General features: G+C 37.5%; 1 protein-coding gene across 1 annotated transcript in view; it reads left to right on the top strand.

The window, feature by feature from the left end:
• The first annotated feature begins 344 nt into the window (after positions 1–344).
• ITGB6 (integrin subunit beta 6) overlaps positions 345–15345 on the top strand; it is a 41162-nt gene continuing 26161 nt past the window's right edge. The window contains exons 1-9 of the mRNA XM_040069449.2: positions 345–482; positions 656–732; positions 1472–1551; positions 4327–4531; positions 5421–5667; positions 6529–6694; positions 7219–7380; positions 8133–8228; positions 13051–13140. Coding sequence (XP_039925383.2) covers positions 672–732; positions 1472–1551; positions 4327–4531; positions 5421–5667; positions 6529–6694; positions 7219–7380; positions 8133–8228; positions 13051–13140 — 1107 coding nt within the window. The 5' untranslated portion in view covers positions 345–482; positions 656–671. The remainder of the gene's footprint in view (positions 483–655; positions 733–1471; positions 1552–4326; positions 4532–5420; positions 5668–6528; positions 6695–7218; positions 7381–8132; positions 8229–13050; positions 13141–15345) is intronic.

Genomic DNA, 15345 nt, shown 5'->3' with positions numbered 1-15345 from the left:
AGCAATGCCATACTTGGTATCATGAAGTACTGAAACATAGTAATCAATTTTAATCTGTTTTGTTTGTTTGTTTGTTTGTTTGTTTGTTTTTTCCTTGTTAGTTGGGGTTTTGTTTGGTCTTTATTTTTGCTTGGTTTGGTGGTTGGCTTTTTTTTCACAACTGCCTTTATGAGTTTCCCTCCACATCAGGAAATCTGAAAAAGTGGGATTTTTACTTCTCTCCAGGTATACTCACTTGGCAAACTTAATGACCCATCTCCCCTCAGGGCACAATTAGAGGTGTTATCTTGAAGGAGCTTTAAAAGGGTGGTTGTACATGATCTCTCGGCTGGGTTGCTCTAGGACCCAGAATGACGGGACTGACAGAAGTCTTCACCTGAATGAATTTTCCCCGTATGCCTTATAAGGAGTCCAGGAAAACAAGGAAGTGATAACCATGTTCACGTTACTGTGTGCACAGCTTGTCCTCTTTACCTGCCCAGGTAGCCTTTGTTTTCACTTTTGCTCATGGTCCGTCCCGCTGGGCTTGAAGTTTCCTTGCAGTCCGGTGTAGGTGACATCTGAAAACGTACCCTCCAGGAATGCATGGTTTTTACAACATTCTACCTTTGCGCAGACGATAATTAACAAGCCAATATTTTTTTTTGTCATGCAGCCAGCGCTGAAAACGAATGGGGATTGAATTGCTTTGCCTCTGTTTCCTATTTCTGCAAAGAAATAACTATGTGCAAGGTAAGGCTCAGGGGCAGGGAGATCCATTTCAAAACCATTTTACATTGTTTCTTGCTTGAAGTTGACATGAAATAGCTTTCTGCCTTCTGTATTTAATCTTTCCTTTCTATTTAATGACTTTTTTTTGACAGACTGCTGTAGGGCTGCATTGCCAATTCATCTACAATTTGGTGGTCATTACATCGCACAACAGATTTGAAAGAGACAGACATTTTGAGCAATTTCATTTTCACTAATCACAGTTTGATCTGCTCAGAATCTTTCATATTATACATATGACTGAGTGTTTCTCTGGTAGTTATACAATGGATAGAAATCATATCAAGTATCTACAGAGCTGAGTGAAGCAATTTAAGCACACAGAGTGAGCATAAGTCTGTTCTTTTAATATCCTTGACTATGTCAGAAATTACTTACCTACACCGTACCAGAAACACATGTAACACTCTGTCAGGTGCACTGGAGGGAACAAGTTAGCATGTTCTAAGTGAATGCCACCCATAAAGCTCACAAAAGGAGGTATGTTAATTGCCAGCAATTCTGAGCTTTTAATCTTTATTGGAGAGTTAATATTTTACCAATAGAACTACCGTTAAGAAGAAATTTTATCAGTAATCCTAAATATGGCTAAATGTGTGCATTTTTCACCACCCACATTCTCTAAATTACAAGTTTCTTCATAAATTGAATTATTAAGCATATTATTAACACCCTTTTATCTTCTTGGATTTAAATTCAGGGACCTGTTCTCAGGAAAGTGCAGTGACTTGTGAAGATTGTTTGCTTTCCGGACCACACTGCGCTTGGTGTTTGCAAGAGGTAGAGTGATAAAAAAAATTTTCAAAGTAAGAGTTGAAGTCTTTGTAGTCACTCCGAGTGATGAAGTATTGACTTAATTGGGTCAGCCCATGGTTTGTAATGCATGCAGCACTTATTGAAGCCTTCCTGGGGATCAGAAGTGGAATTTAATCTACTCTACATGGTCTGTTATTCATAGTATGGTTGTTTGGATGTTTGTTTGTTTGTTTGTTTGGAAAACAAAACAAACCAAAACCATCAACCTTTCAAATCTAAGGCAGAAATAGGAGTGCTATTAGGGGATCTCAGATCATCAGCCCCAGGGCTGGCTCACTCCCAGCACTGATGATGAAAAACCAGACACAAAGTCAGAGGCCAGACTGTATCTTACAGATTACGTGCCAAGCCAGACAGTGTAAACAGAAGGTTTGCAGGTATTAACAGTGTAAAAGCTTGCAGATGTAAAAATTCCATATAGAAATTATTAATCTGTGGTTGATTTTAAGTATGACAATATTTGCTTTAAAATTCGTATGATATACACATATTTTGGCTGAAACATTGGACTTTAAAAATATAGCTGGATTTGTTTCCTATACTTTTGTTTCAGATTTTCAGTGCAACCCTGGGCAAGTGACTTCACATCTCCGCTTTTAAAACTTTCTCCTATAAATGGTGCTAAATAATATCTCCTCACTTCACAGTAAACATTCTAGCTCTAGTTCATTAGCATTAACAAGACAGACAACTATCACAACTAAAAACTTAATAGAAATACTAGAGAAATAAGTAAGTCTTTTTCCTTTTAGATTCTGGATTGCACCTTTGCTGCTAACAGTTTTTATTGTTTATGTGTACAGCACAATGGCACAGCATGAGACTAAAATACTCTTTATGAAATAGCTCAGAAAAAAACCTGCATGTTTTTAAAAAAAATCTAAAATATATCTTTTGCCATTTGCAAAATGTGTTACCATGGAGGTAAAAAAGACCCCACATTAGTGTGTTTGAAGTAGTTTTTATATTTGTAGTATAAAACAGGATTTTGTTGAAATTGGATCACATAATTTTGACTACTGTCATGTATTTTCAGGGAAAAAAAGAGCCCAGTATAATTTATTGATTTAAAAAAACCCCAAAACCAAACCAAACAAAACTGTGGAACTGTTGAAAACTTCTCTGTAGTAAACATGATTCTTCTTCTTTGTTCATAAGCTCATTCATTTATTTGTCAGAAAAGAGCACATCAAGCCTGCAAAAGACAGAAGATTTAGTGTCAGAGCAAACAAAAGCACCTCCAAAGAAACCACTGCTTTCTGTAGGATAAGAACACACTTTGTAATTGTATTTGAAAAATGAGGTTTCTTCACACATTTTGAAGAGTTACAAATTGTGTAACTAAAGGAGACAATATGGATCTCCCCTGTGAAAGTCTTACAGTGGAACAAGTAATTTATGTGTACTGTATTCAAGAAGCAGTGGGTGAGAGTTTTGCCTGAGCAAAGGCATCAAGTTCAGTCTGGAGAATAACAAACCACCGTTCCCAGCAGGTGCCTCAACAATTTCTCACCAAAATATGTAACATCCCTGACAATTTTCATGCATGAAGGGTGATATTTTGGTGGGAAAAAAGGATATTAGTTCTGGTTTTAACAGGTTTAAAGTAAACTTGTTTTGTTTTGCACAGAAAGTTTTTCAGTGACTGAATTCGGAAAATATTTGTGGTTTAATGGCTGATCTGCAGGTTGCTTGCCCAAACCTAGGAGAAAAGGGCAGATGCATGGTGTGGGCCCATGACCATTTGCCAGGAATTGAACATTTCAGAGCTGATTCTGCCAGGCATCACCCAGGTTTTGGTCAAAAGGGCTTGCAGGCCAGAGCAGTTTCTAGGACACAGCTGACTGATTTTGAGAATCTTAACTCCAGACATAGCTCTGGGAAATGGCAATAAGGCACAGAAACCTCTTTGTAAAAGTAACCATTAACTCCACCACTATGTGACGTTAGTACCTATCCTGTAGCAGTGCTGTGGAAAGGAATGCATACCAATGCTTTGAATTGAGTAATGAAAATAAACTGCGAGATATCAAATTGATATCTGTAGGCTTGTGATTTCCTCTGGCAGGGAGGAGGTCAAGGAGGATGCTGTGCCAAATTTAGGTGTGGGGATGCTGAGGTGCTGAGGAACTGTGGGGACGGGCTGTGGTCCTTGTTGGGCACCAGGCAGAGGAACTAGGACTTGATGTTGGCTTCAGTGAACCTGTTAAATGAGAGCTGAGGAGAAAGTGTAGGTCAGAAAAAAAGAACCAGTAAATATTGGGTCCCCACAATTGGAATGTAGGTGTTTTCCCAGAGTTTATTACCAGCAAGACCTCTTCTTTTATTAAATGATGTGCTTCAATCAGCCGTTCAAAACTGTCTAGGAAAGACTGATGAATTTGTGGCGTAATCCTGTGACAGGAAAACCAGTGGCTCAGAGGGGCTTTGTGTTTTCATTCCCAGTACTGTGAGAAACCAAATGCAGTGAGTGGCACAATTCCCATTCCCCAACAATAGAGCAGTTTCTCCCAGGATAACGAGTTGGTGTAAGTTACATTCATTATACACCTGTGTGACATGACCCATGAAGGCCAAATTTGGGTTTCTGTGCCACCTATATCTAGTTCTGCACTAGTTTGCACAAACTTGCACCTTTGTTTCCATTACCTGCATTGGACTGACCTTTTGTCCAGCAGGTGCTGGTGCCTAATCAGTAAAAACATTTAACTCATCCCTTCCTTCTCCTGTTTGCATTAGAATTTCACAGACTCGTCTGGAATTCATGGGAGGTGCGATACCCCGGAAAATCTTTTGTCCAAAGGATGCCAGTTGAACTTGATTGAGTTTCCCATTTCAGAAGTAGAAATTCACAGAAATGATCCCTTGACTGCATCATCCCAGAGGAACAGTTCTGATGTCACACAGATTTCGCCCCAAAAATTAACTCTGAGGCTTCGACCAGGTAAGTCACAGTTCATAGGTTTATTTCAGACACTGTGATAAACTGAAGCTTCTTGGATTTAACGATCTAAAAATTATCTTGACAGGATAAAGATGAAAACCTGTGTTGAGTCCAAAATTCTGTTGATTCATCGCATGAAAACTAGGTTCAGCTGAGTTCAGAATATTTTCAGAAGTGCTGGGTACATCATAAAAATAAGGATATATATATTTTTAGTTCCTCTTTTTTCCTGCCAGTGAGGTGGCAGGGAGAGAATGAAAGCCCCTGGCTCCTCCCCAGCTGAGCTCCTGTGCCTCTCCCCTGCTGGTCACGCAAACAGAGTATCTCAGAGGCAGCATAAAATCTTGCTTTGAGGATTTACAAGGTACCAGTGACATTTATGGTAGCATTCCAGAACTACCTTGGGGTCCTTCAGATGTGAATTTTTCCTGGAGAAAATGTGGAATAAAAAATAGTAAGAGACAATCAGTTAGGTCAGGTCATAGTGTTGGAACTGAGAATAAAATCTCTGTGCACATTTTGACCTCTTTAAATTTTTAAAGGATATGGTAGGACCTCAAAGTGCTACTTTTAATTAGCTTCATATCTAAATTTTCTAGAGCTGCATACTGCTGAAAGGACGTTTTCATATTTTTTCAAATTCTAGCAGTTTTAATTCTGTGCTTATGTCAATCTTGAAGAACTGTTTAGAAAAAAACCCAAACATTAGAACTACTTTTAATTTTCCAGACCCTTATTTAAGATTTTTTTTGTTGTTGACAGAGTATTTTTGAAGTTTTTTTGTTAATGCTACTGGTGGTTTAAAATACCAGATAATTGTCACCATATAGAATTTTATGAAGAAATTGGTAGTGCTGATATGTATCTCACTTTCCCCTGACATCAATAGGACATGAAGAAACAATACAGATCAAGGTTCGCCAGACTGAAGATTATCCAATTGATCTCTACTACCTCATGGACCTTTCAGCATCCATGGATGATGATCTGAATACAATCAAAGAACTGGGTTCAACTCTTTCCAAAGAGATGTCAAAACTGACAAGCAACTTTAGACTGGGGTTTGGATCTTTTGTTGAAAAACCAGTTTCACCATTTATCAAAACTACAGCTGCAGAAATAAACAACCCTTGCAGGTAGGCAGGGAAAGTCCCAACATCTCTTTGCATGCCAACACTGTCATAATATTAATCTTTATGCTAAAATTAATTTTAGCAGCTTCACTGGAAACTCTCCCCTCTTCTACCTGTAAATCAGTTGGTTTGTGGAACTAGATTTGGTTCTTTTAGCTTCACCTTCTGATCATCATTCCATTGAGCCTTACATTGCTAGGACAGGGGAATCTGGGAGTGAGTGTGCTTTTTAGCTTTTGCTGCTAGTAACAAATATGCTTAATATGTTAACAAAAAGGTATGCAGCACGTAGTTTTGTATTTTTCTTTAATTTCTTTCATCTTCTAGAAGATATAGATATACACACTTATATATGTATAAAAAGGAATTTTATCAACTATACTAAGGAGTTGCAGGCTCAAACCCAACATAGAATACCAGTTGCATTTAGCCATCAATGCTGTTCTCCTGCTTTTTTCCCCCCCTTAAGGCCCAACACTCTCCCTATCCCTTGGCTAACCTGTGCAGGGGAGGAGCTGAGCTCTGCAACCTGGAGCAGGACCGCAGCACCTTGGTGGTTGTCTCTGAACGCCATAACGGAGCTACAGATCCCAATATGCTTCCAAATACGAGCAGGGTGCATGGAAAGGCTGCACAAACTGGCTGAATTACTTTACTCTAGGAGGCATTTCCCAGCCTTTACGCAGATTTTTTCCATTGCCCAAGTCACTGAAATCTCTTTAATTATCTTAGGTTTTTCACTTAATCTCCTCAGGCTCAGATAAGAGATTGGACACCAAAACTAATCCAGGCAGGCCTCTGAAGTAGCCATTCCAGTAATTTTTCACTCTCTATTATCCATAAGCTGTCTCACTTTTCATGCAGAAGTGTACCATACGAGTGCTTACCCACCTTTGGATATAAAAATGTTTTGCCACTAACAAATGATGCTGAAAAATTCAATGAAATTGTGAAAGGACAGCGAATTTCTGCTAATATAGACACTCCAGAAGGAGGATTTGATGCAATTATGCAGGCAGCTGTTTGCAAGGTAATTGAAACTTCTACGTATAGTATTATTCCATATATTATCTCTTCTACTATTATATGTTGGTATTTCAAAGTGACAGATTATATTTCAAAATTTTTTAACACAAACCAAGAGCCTCATTAAATTTGTGTGAAAATACTTTTGGCTGTACAAGTAAAACATGCATATTGCAATATTTTAGTCTAAGTTTACTTTTAATTGCCAGGGACAAATAAGCCCAAATATGGATATAATTACTGGGTCTGTTGTTCTGTTTAAGTATTTTTTTATTAACTATGTTTAGAGAAGTAAGCAGATTGACATGAACATGGCCAACCCATGTTATTAAACACGGGGATGGTGAAACAAAATGTCAGCCAAAGACAAAGGAATGAACATCATCTCTTAGGAGATGTGTTGTCTTTGATACTTCCTTGAGAATGATTCTATTCTTTTATTTTGAAATGCTATTCTCCAAATATTTTGCTGTTTTTCGATGTTGTGATGCAGTAGAGCTTGCTAAACTGATGTGTTTTAAATGACAGGAAAAAATTGGATGGAGGAATGATTCTCTACATTTGCTGGTGTTTGTGAGTGACGCTGATTCCCATTTTGGGATGGACAGTAAATTGGCAGGGATTGTTATTCCTAATGATGGGAACTGTCATTTGGACCACAATAATGAATATTCCATGTCAACTGTTCTGGTAATTACATACAAATTTTGTACACTTTTACATTCTGGAAATTTAAAGACTAACACAAACAACTTAGAAAAAAGTGAATTACACTTCTAGCACTGAAATGTATAAAAGCTGGAGAATACAGATATTTCATGTAATCGATTTTATTTGTAACTTCATGTTTCAGTAAAGAGAGAACATTGTGTTTGTATGGAATTAGAATAGATTATAATTAAGAAAAAAGAAAGAACAAATACAATTTCTACAACAGGAAAGACCATGGAATTAAACTAAATAGTATTTTCTTCTGCAGGAAAGGCAAAATTTGCATTAATTATGTTCCCTGAAAGGGTGTGAATTCAGGACCAGTTTAGGAATTTGCTGGACACTGTTCCTCTACAAGAATTTACCAGCTTAAGACTCAGTGTTCAAAAATACTGAATATATACACTATGGTGTTCATTGCAGGACAAATACCATTGCTCTGGTGAAGTGCTGTTCTTTGGATTAAATATGTATATATTACACAGATGCTACTGAGCCAAAGCCCCCACTATGGAATCTGGCTCTGTACTTTTCACAGGGGGGTTTCCTTAAAAACAACGTGAGGAAATTATATGTGCTTTTATTTTGTATATGTGTATTCCCAATTAAAGTTTATACTACACAGAGAACAAAGTGTTCATTATGATTATTTGAATGTGTCTTTCATGGGAGACAGGAACTGAAAGCACATGAGAAACAGATTGATGTGCCCATCTTTTGTTTGTTTCCAGGAGTATCCCACAATTGGACAATTAATTGACAAACTCGTGCAAAATAATGTCCTATTAATTTTTGCTGTAACAAATGAACAAGTTCACATATATGAGGTGAGCAAACTAAAATGTTCAGTTTGGCAATGTCTGTTTTAAAGTTCACCTTTTTTCACAGCTGATACAGTAATTCCAGTACTAAGAACTGAATTCTACAAGATATTTATGTGATAAAAATGACTATGAAATTGCATATCAGAGGAAAGCTCTTCTGCTTAAGTGCTTCTTCATGTATTGATTTTGTTGTTCTAAGGTAACTTTTAAATCGGATTTCAAGTTGAATCACACTAATCCTTTAAGTCAAGGATTGACAAACTATGCATTGCTAAACTATTCAGTGTAATCATTGTGATTATCCTTTTGTATTTTATAAGTCTAGAGGACAGCTGAACATTTTCTGACATTTACAAAACAAGAATATGCCTGATGTGCAGTTATCTTCATGCTCAGCTCAGAAATCTTGGTTTGTTGGGTTGGGGTTTTTTAAAATTTTTCTTTATTTCTGTGACTCTTTGAATTCTTATTTCTTTTTCTGTCCAGTCCTGCTCCTGGGAAAAAATCTTCGCACACTAAAAGAGATTCTAGATAAGAGTTCATAATGGGTAATGAGGGGGTTTGCAGCCTAAGCTTGGCTGCCTAGCTACACCCTGCTTTGTGAAAGGCGACAAGCAGAGAGAAATTGCTCATCCAAATTTATTCAGGTTAGTTGAGAGGAAGCCAATAAGGATGGTTCTGCTGATACAGTAAGACTTTCTAAAGGAGAAGCCTTTGCAAAACATTCTGTATTAACACCAGAAATGCAGTAATGAGGAGAGGTGCTCCTCTGCTGTGATTACCACATGAAAAATAGCAAAGAAAGAGTAGGGAAAAAGAGAGAGCAGCTGAGTCCTTGAGGTAGTCACCAATAGGATGGTTTTCTATTTCTGTCCTCCATGTAACCTAGGGAAGACCCTCCAGTACTTCTGCAACTGATTCCAGGGGTGGAGTTGTTTTGAGTAAGACTGATGCTCCAGCTGTTTGACAAATGTGGCAAGAGTCACAAATTGCATAAATTGATTCCCAGATTATGGCCTTCACAAGGGAAGGAACACTCTGTGCCTTGAAGCACTGACTGTCTTGATTTTTTTTTTGAAGACTGTATTGAATACTGAGCTGGATCATGAAAATTTAGATTGATAACAGTAGAAGTTGATCACTTACAAATGCAGTGGCTTCAACAATTTCTTAATAGAGATCCAATTAATGACAGGTGAAATATTTTTTTCCTTATAGGTTCTTTTTATAATAGGTGCTTCATGGATAAGGGCCGTTCTAGGAAGTTAGTTTGGAAATACCTATTTGATTTGGAGAGCCATTTTTTTGTCCAAAGAAATATTTTTCTTACTGATGGCACTGTATTTTACCTTGGAAATTGCTTGTGGTCACCATAGAAGTTGGCCACCAGCACTCTTAGAAACATCTTAGATGTTTCTATTTCAGTATCCCTGTGTCAGTATCAAAGTTACTAAGAGGGACCCTTTGGTACAAATACAAATCATGGTTAAACCAGCTCGGGAATGGTTTGCTCTTGTTACTTTCTTTGTTAGAAAAAAGAAAGCACAACTACCTTCTATCTTACGGGGTGTAAAGTAATCCCACTGAATATAATCTATCTGCTGATTTTGTCTTTTAATACTGCTTTCTATCACTAATATGGATAGGTGTATTTGTTATGCTCTGCTTTTTGTCCTGCAGGTGATGTGGAAAATCAGTCAAAGCAAGTACGAAAATCATACACAAGTGTCACAGTGCAGTTTTTCCAGACAACAATTACCTTTAGAGGGCCTGTGTAGGATGTGCAAACAGGGAAATAAATATTGCCATGTTTTCATCTCTGTGATGCAAATTTGTAATATAAATATAAATAACCAGTATCTATATTTAAGACTGTAAAAGAACACCAAAGAAAGACAATGAGAATTATTCTTGTGGTAAGGCCCTTGCTCAGGTAGCCTGGAAGTGGTGGCAGAGAACTCTAAAAGTTTTGGCGTTTCACTTCTCTTGAAAAGCTTCAGCAGTGGAGATTCTGTAGCCTTCCTCAAAAAACCTTTCTATTTTTCCTTTGAGGTGGAAAGACTCTCCCCAAATACCTCATCTCAAATCTACTTGAATTCAGCTTCTAATTACATCAGATACCAAAAATGACTGTTGCTATTTATAATTGAGATCTTAGGGACAAACTTACATTAAAATTACTGTGAGGACTTAGAAAGCACCTCTTTAAATAGACTAGATAGATTCCATTAGTCTTAAGTGCAGTGTTCAGACTGTCAAATATATATTTTGTATTTCTAGCCCTGTATAATCCCCAACAATTTAGCCCAAAATAATTCAGTAATGTAATATTCTTGATCCTCTTCAACTGAATTTTCAGTTTACCCACTTACATGTGTCTTATTATCTAACAGAATATTAGGGGTGGCACAAGCAAAGAACACCTATGCTTGTAACAGAGCTGGTGTTGCTTTTGAATGTTCCATGCACCTAAAAAGCACAGTAACCTCAAGAGATCATTTAAATCTGATGCAAGAGAAGAGAGAAAATTATTTACACTGAGCCCTGATAATTTGAGACTATTTTTAAAAGTATTTAAAAAAAACCCTCAAAAAACAATTCCCCCCCCCCCCCCCCCCCCCCCCCCCCGTATTTTATAATATTTTCATATTTGTCTAACTTCTAGCATCATTAGTCTCAGCTGAGTCTTGCCAAAGCAGCAGGGGATGTTTTCATTCTATAAAAGCTCTTCACTCAAAAAGCATTTGTGAATATGGCAATAATAGTTTTATTTTAACAAATCCTACTTTGGTATAATAGAAAACACTGGAATTCAAGCTTTCATGAAGTACTTGTTACTATTGCTGATATTATTTGTTTTCAAGCAGAATTCTGTAAAAATGTATTCAAACTTAGATAAGGGAAAGACTCCGTCCCTAGTCCTGACTAAGCAACATTTCTTTTGAAACAAAAATTACTCTTTTTTGGATGAATTATTTCATTTTAGATCACAGAAGAAATAGCGTGAAAATTAGGGTTTCAGACTGCATTGCACTGCTGAAAATTGAACTAAAAATACTCTGGTCTCCACACTCATACAGAATTTCAAATTATTTTTGTATGTTTGGCATGGCACACTATTTATGACGAAAATTCTTCTGTCATTTATACCACTAAAATATAGACATGACCCCACAGAGCTCAAATATATAATTGCCAGAATTCTTTTACACAAATCAGAGTATTCCCATAAAATGGCCGTTTACCTTTTAATGAATATTTGCCAAAGGCCTAAATTCCATTATATCCTTTGGATGTTTTGCAATAGTGGCACCCCAAAAGTATCCATCTGCCTCACCTTGGCAACGGTTGAACAGAAATATTTGCTAAGAGGTGAGGTTTAACCAATGGACTGGAGACACACACTCAGCCTGGGCTTGAAACCCCATCCTTGTATCACTATGCAGAAAATTTTTGTTCATAGAGGAGAGATCAACCAAAGTGTTCAGAGCAGCATATCCCTGCTGTTTGTTTTGCATACCACAGATTAAAGGGGACTGTATTTTAAATTCCAGGGTTGTCATCTTTTCTCTCAGAATGTCCACATGTACGAAAGACAGAGTTTCAATATTCCAAGAATCCTTGTGAGGGCAGTAATCACAGGAGGAGTCAGGAATGTAAAGTTGCCAGCTGTAACATAAAATGCAGTTAATCCCACTGATTTACAATAGCACTAGAAATCTAATGAATGATAACTATTCCATACATAATACATAAAGTAATCACAGAGCTTTTGGAGATATGAAGGATAAGAAGGATATAAGAGTATCAAATTACCCATGTTTATTAATAGTTCTCTGGATATTTTTTATTTTATTTAAAATAGCAGCATTGATATGGTAATGTGTACAGGAACACTAGTACTACTTTTTTTTTTTTTTTTTTTTTTTAATAATGAACATGTTTTCCAAATGCATGGGTTAAAGCAAGAGAAGTTCATGTAGGTAACAATCAGGCAAGACAAATTCTAATTCACTGTATTTAAAATCTAGATGTCAGATATCATGTTAGTGCCACAGTGCAATTTAATGCAAAAAGAAAAGAAAAACTTGTCACGGAAATAAAATGCTAAACTGGCACTGTATTATTCACAGAAATTCAACATACAATCCATCAGAGCCACAGAGCACTGAGATACATGTGCAAAGATTAAAAAGTGACTGCAGTTGCTGAACGTAGGGTCCAAGACCCTTGAGCAGTGCAACAACTGTAGAGCAGCTGAATCTGTTTCTGGATATTTTTATTAAAGAGAAATACAATTGTTGATAAAACATATCTTCCCTCTAAATTTGAAAAATTAGAGCTTGAAGAATACTACAGTATCAAACTTCCAATCAAATAGAGATGATTTAACACTGTATGTTCAATGAATTTTAAATGAAACCAGCTCTTCTTCATCTGACTTTTTCATTAAGACATGTGCAATGGAGATTGCAAGAATCCTTGAATATATTATGTCATTTATTTCAGTTGGCTTCAATGTACTTGGTTTTGTTGTCAGCTCATTCTTCTTCTTGTTGTTGTTGGTTTTGCTTGTTTTGGTTTGGTTTTGGAGGGTTTTGTTTGTTTGTTTGTTTTGGAGGTTTGGGTTTTTTTGGGGGGGGCGTTTTTTGTTTGGTTGGTTGTTGTTCTGGTTTTTTGTTTGTATTTTTTGTTTTTGTTTGTTTGGGGTTTTTTTCCCCTTTTTTCTTTTTTTTTCCTTTCTTTGTGTTTGGGGCTTTTTTGAATGGTAGTTCCTTGTCACCTAAACTTTGTTTTGTTTTAAATTCATTTTTTATATTTCCAGAATTATGCAAAGCTTATTCCTGGCGCTACCGTTGGACGACTACAGAAGGATTCAGGAAATATTCTCCAGCTGATCATTGCTGCATATCAGGTAAGATGGTTACAACGCAGTTTCTTCCGCCCCGTTGACATGTTCACCATTGGTTTGCAGTTTGGTGAAAAGAAGTGTCTTTGATTCCTTTTATGAACTGATTACATAATTTTTTATGTTAGGTGCTGACCTTTACAGGAGAAGGGCTCACTCTGAGGATTAAGTAAGCACAGAAACAAAATTCCTATAACCTGTCAATCCTTAGTTTTGCTGGAATGCTGACTTTAAATCAGTGTGTCATCTGCATTGCCTTCTTCATATTCCTCTATTTTGCATCTACTCTTAAACCTTCCTTAATATTCAGGTCTTTCAGTGCCACATCTCAACAGGGGCTCAACTCTCTCTCTGTTGGTAGCTGCCACCAGAGCAGACAAACAATTGCTTTGCAGGAATATCTGGAAGAAAAAACGCTGTTCTGTACTCAGTGCTCTTCTCTGCTTTAGCAATTTGATGCTGCCTCTGTGAGGCTGCTCTGAAATTTTTAAAAATAGGAACATAGGAGCCAACATTGGTTTGTTTAGGTAATGCCAGGACTTGAATGGGTTTGTTTAACACAAAGAAATACTGTAATGATGTCAGGAACATAAACACAGTGCTGCTCTTCAGAGCTTTGTTTGTAAAATGCATCCTGCGTGCCTAGTTCTCTTCTGTCAGAGGGTTTTTAGGCAGTTGTACAGATTTTTGCACAGATATATTGATTTACATTGATTCTGATATATTCTACAGATTTCTCCGTTCCGTCTCAGCCCATTTTTTATTAAAAACCTGCTCTACCAGTTGTCTACAGTGACAAATAACTCTTTGCAAATAGCTTCTCTTTCTTCTCTTACTTTTTTTTCTGCTCCTCCTTCTATCAACTGAATGAGATAACCATCACTGTGCCAAAATTATTTTGGTCTTAGTGATAGAAAGGAAAACAAATTCTTCTAAGTCTTACAAAAGCAATGAAGGCAATGCAATTGCCAAATTATGACTATTTAAAATGAAATGCAAAATAGCAGGAGATTCTCCATATTACGAAAAATTATGTAAGGAGAGAACTTCAGGGTTTATCTTGCGAGTGTAGAAATTGTAATAAATAAAGATGAAGAAATTTTCTAAAGAGCAAAGTTATTGCTAAACTTTGAGTGACAACAGAATCTCACTTCTGGATTCCAGCCTGCTGCTAGTCACATCTGGTTCCTATCAACATTCCTTCAAACTGGCGGTCTAATGTATAGATACAGGTTCCTACATTTAACAGCTAACATACCATTTTGTTGTCAATCAGTAATGGAAAAAAACACATAAAAATTGTCCCAGTGCTGTGTCCTGGTGCCTTTGCTGTAACCTAGGTGTGGAATAATGCTTCACTGGAATACTGAAAATGTGAAGAGTGAATCCTTGACTCTTCTCCTGAGTATCTGCTTATGTTCCTATGGCCTGTGATTTTTTTCTTACTCTCCGTTTTGAACCTGGTGATATTTTTAGCCTCTGTTGCCTTCTACCACAAGAAGGGGTTCAGTTGCACTGTGTCAAGGCAAAATTTTCTTATTCCTACTTTAACCTACTTCTTGCACTTTTAATTTTCACTGAGTGCCCCTTAATTCCCAAGTTGTAGGGTTTGGTGAGTAACAGCTCTGCATTCACCTTATCTTTGTGTCTTCATAATTTCATTATCTTGTGTCACTGAGATACTTTCCACACCCCTAGTCTTCTCTCCAAATTAGAGTTCAAGACTTTTAAGTCTCTCAAGTCTCTCCTTGGCTGCTCCATCCCCTTGGTAACTTTATCTGACCCTCTCTTAACCCTCCCTAACCCTCATGAGCTCCTCCAGAGATGTGGATCCCACAAGATTTTGCAGTACCCATTACAGGGCACACTAAGGTTTATACAAAGGCACAGTTCTGTCCTCTGCCTTGTCCTCAGCCTCCTGGTTCTGTTGGCTTTTTAGCTGCTGCACGCTTTGAGCAGAGCACGTGCCAGAGCTGGCAGTGGTGGCCACGATGCAGCTCCTGAGCTGTTTCAGCTGATCCTGTTTTCATCTTTTCCATGGTTTGGAGTGAGCTCCGAGCTCCAAGCTCTGTGCTTGCTTCACTGCAGGAGTGGCAGGGAGGTGACTGCAGCAGGGGTGCTCCTGCCTTTGGGCCATAACTTTTCACAACCTCATCCAGGCACAGCGTGTCTGGACTGTGCGCCAGAGCTGCACGTACCTTCTTAAAATCC

The sequence above is a fragment of the Hirundo rustica genome, chromosome 7 (assembly GCF_015227805.2).
Source record: "Hirundo rustica isolate bHirRus1 chromosome 7, bHirRus1.pri.v3, whole genome shotgun sequence".
In the NCBI taxonomy this organism is placed as follows: Eukaryota; Metazoa; Chordata; class Aves; order Passeriformes; family Hirundinidae; genus Hirundo; species Hirundo rustica.
This window is presented reverse-complemented; position numbering and strand designations above follow the sequence as displayed.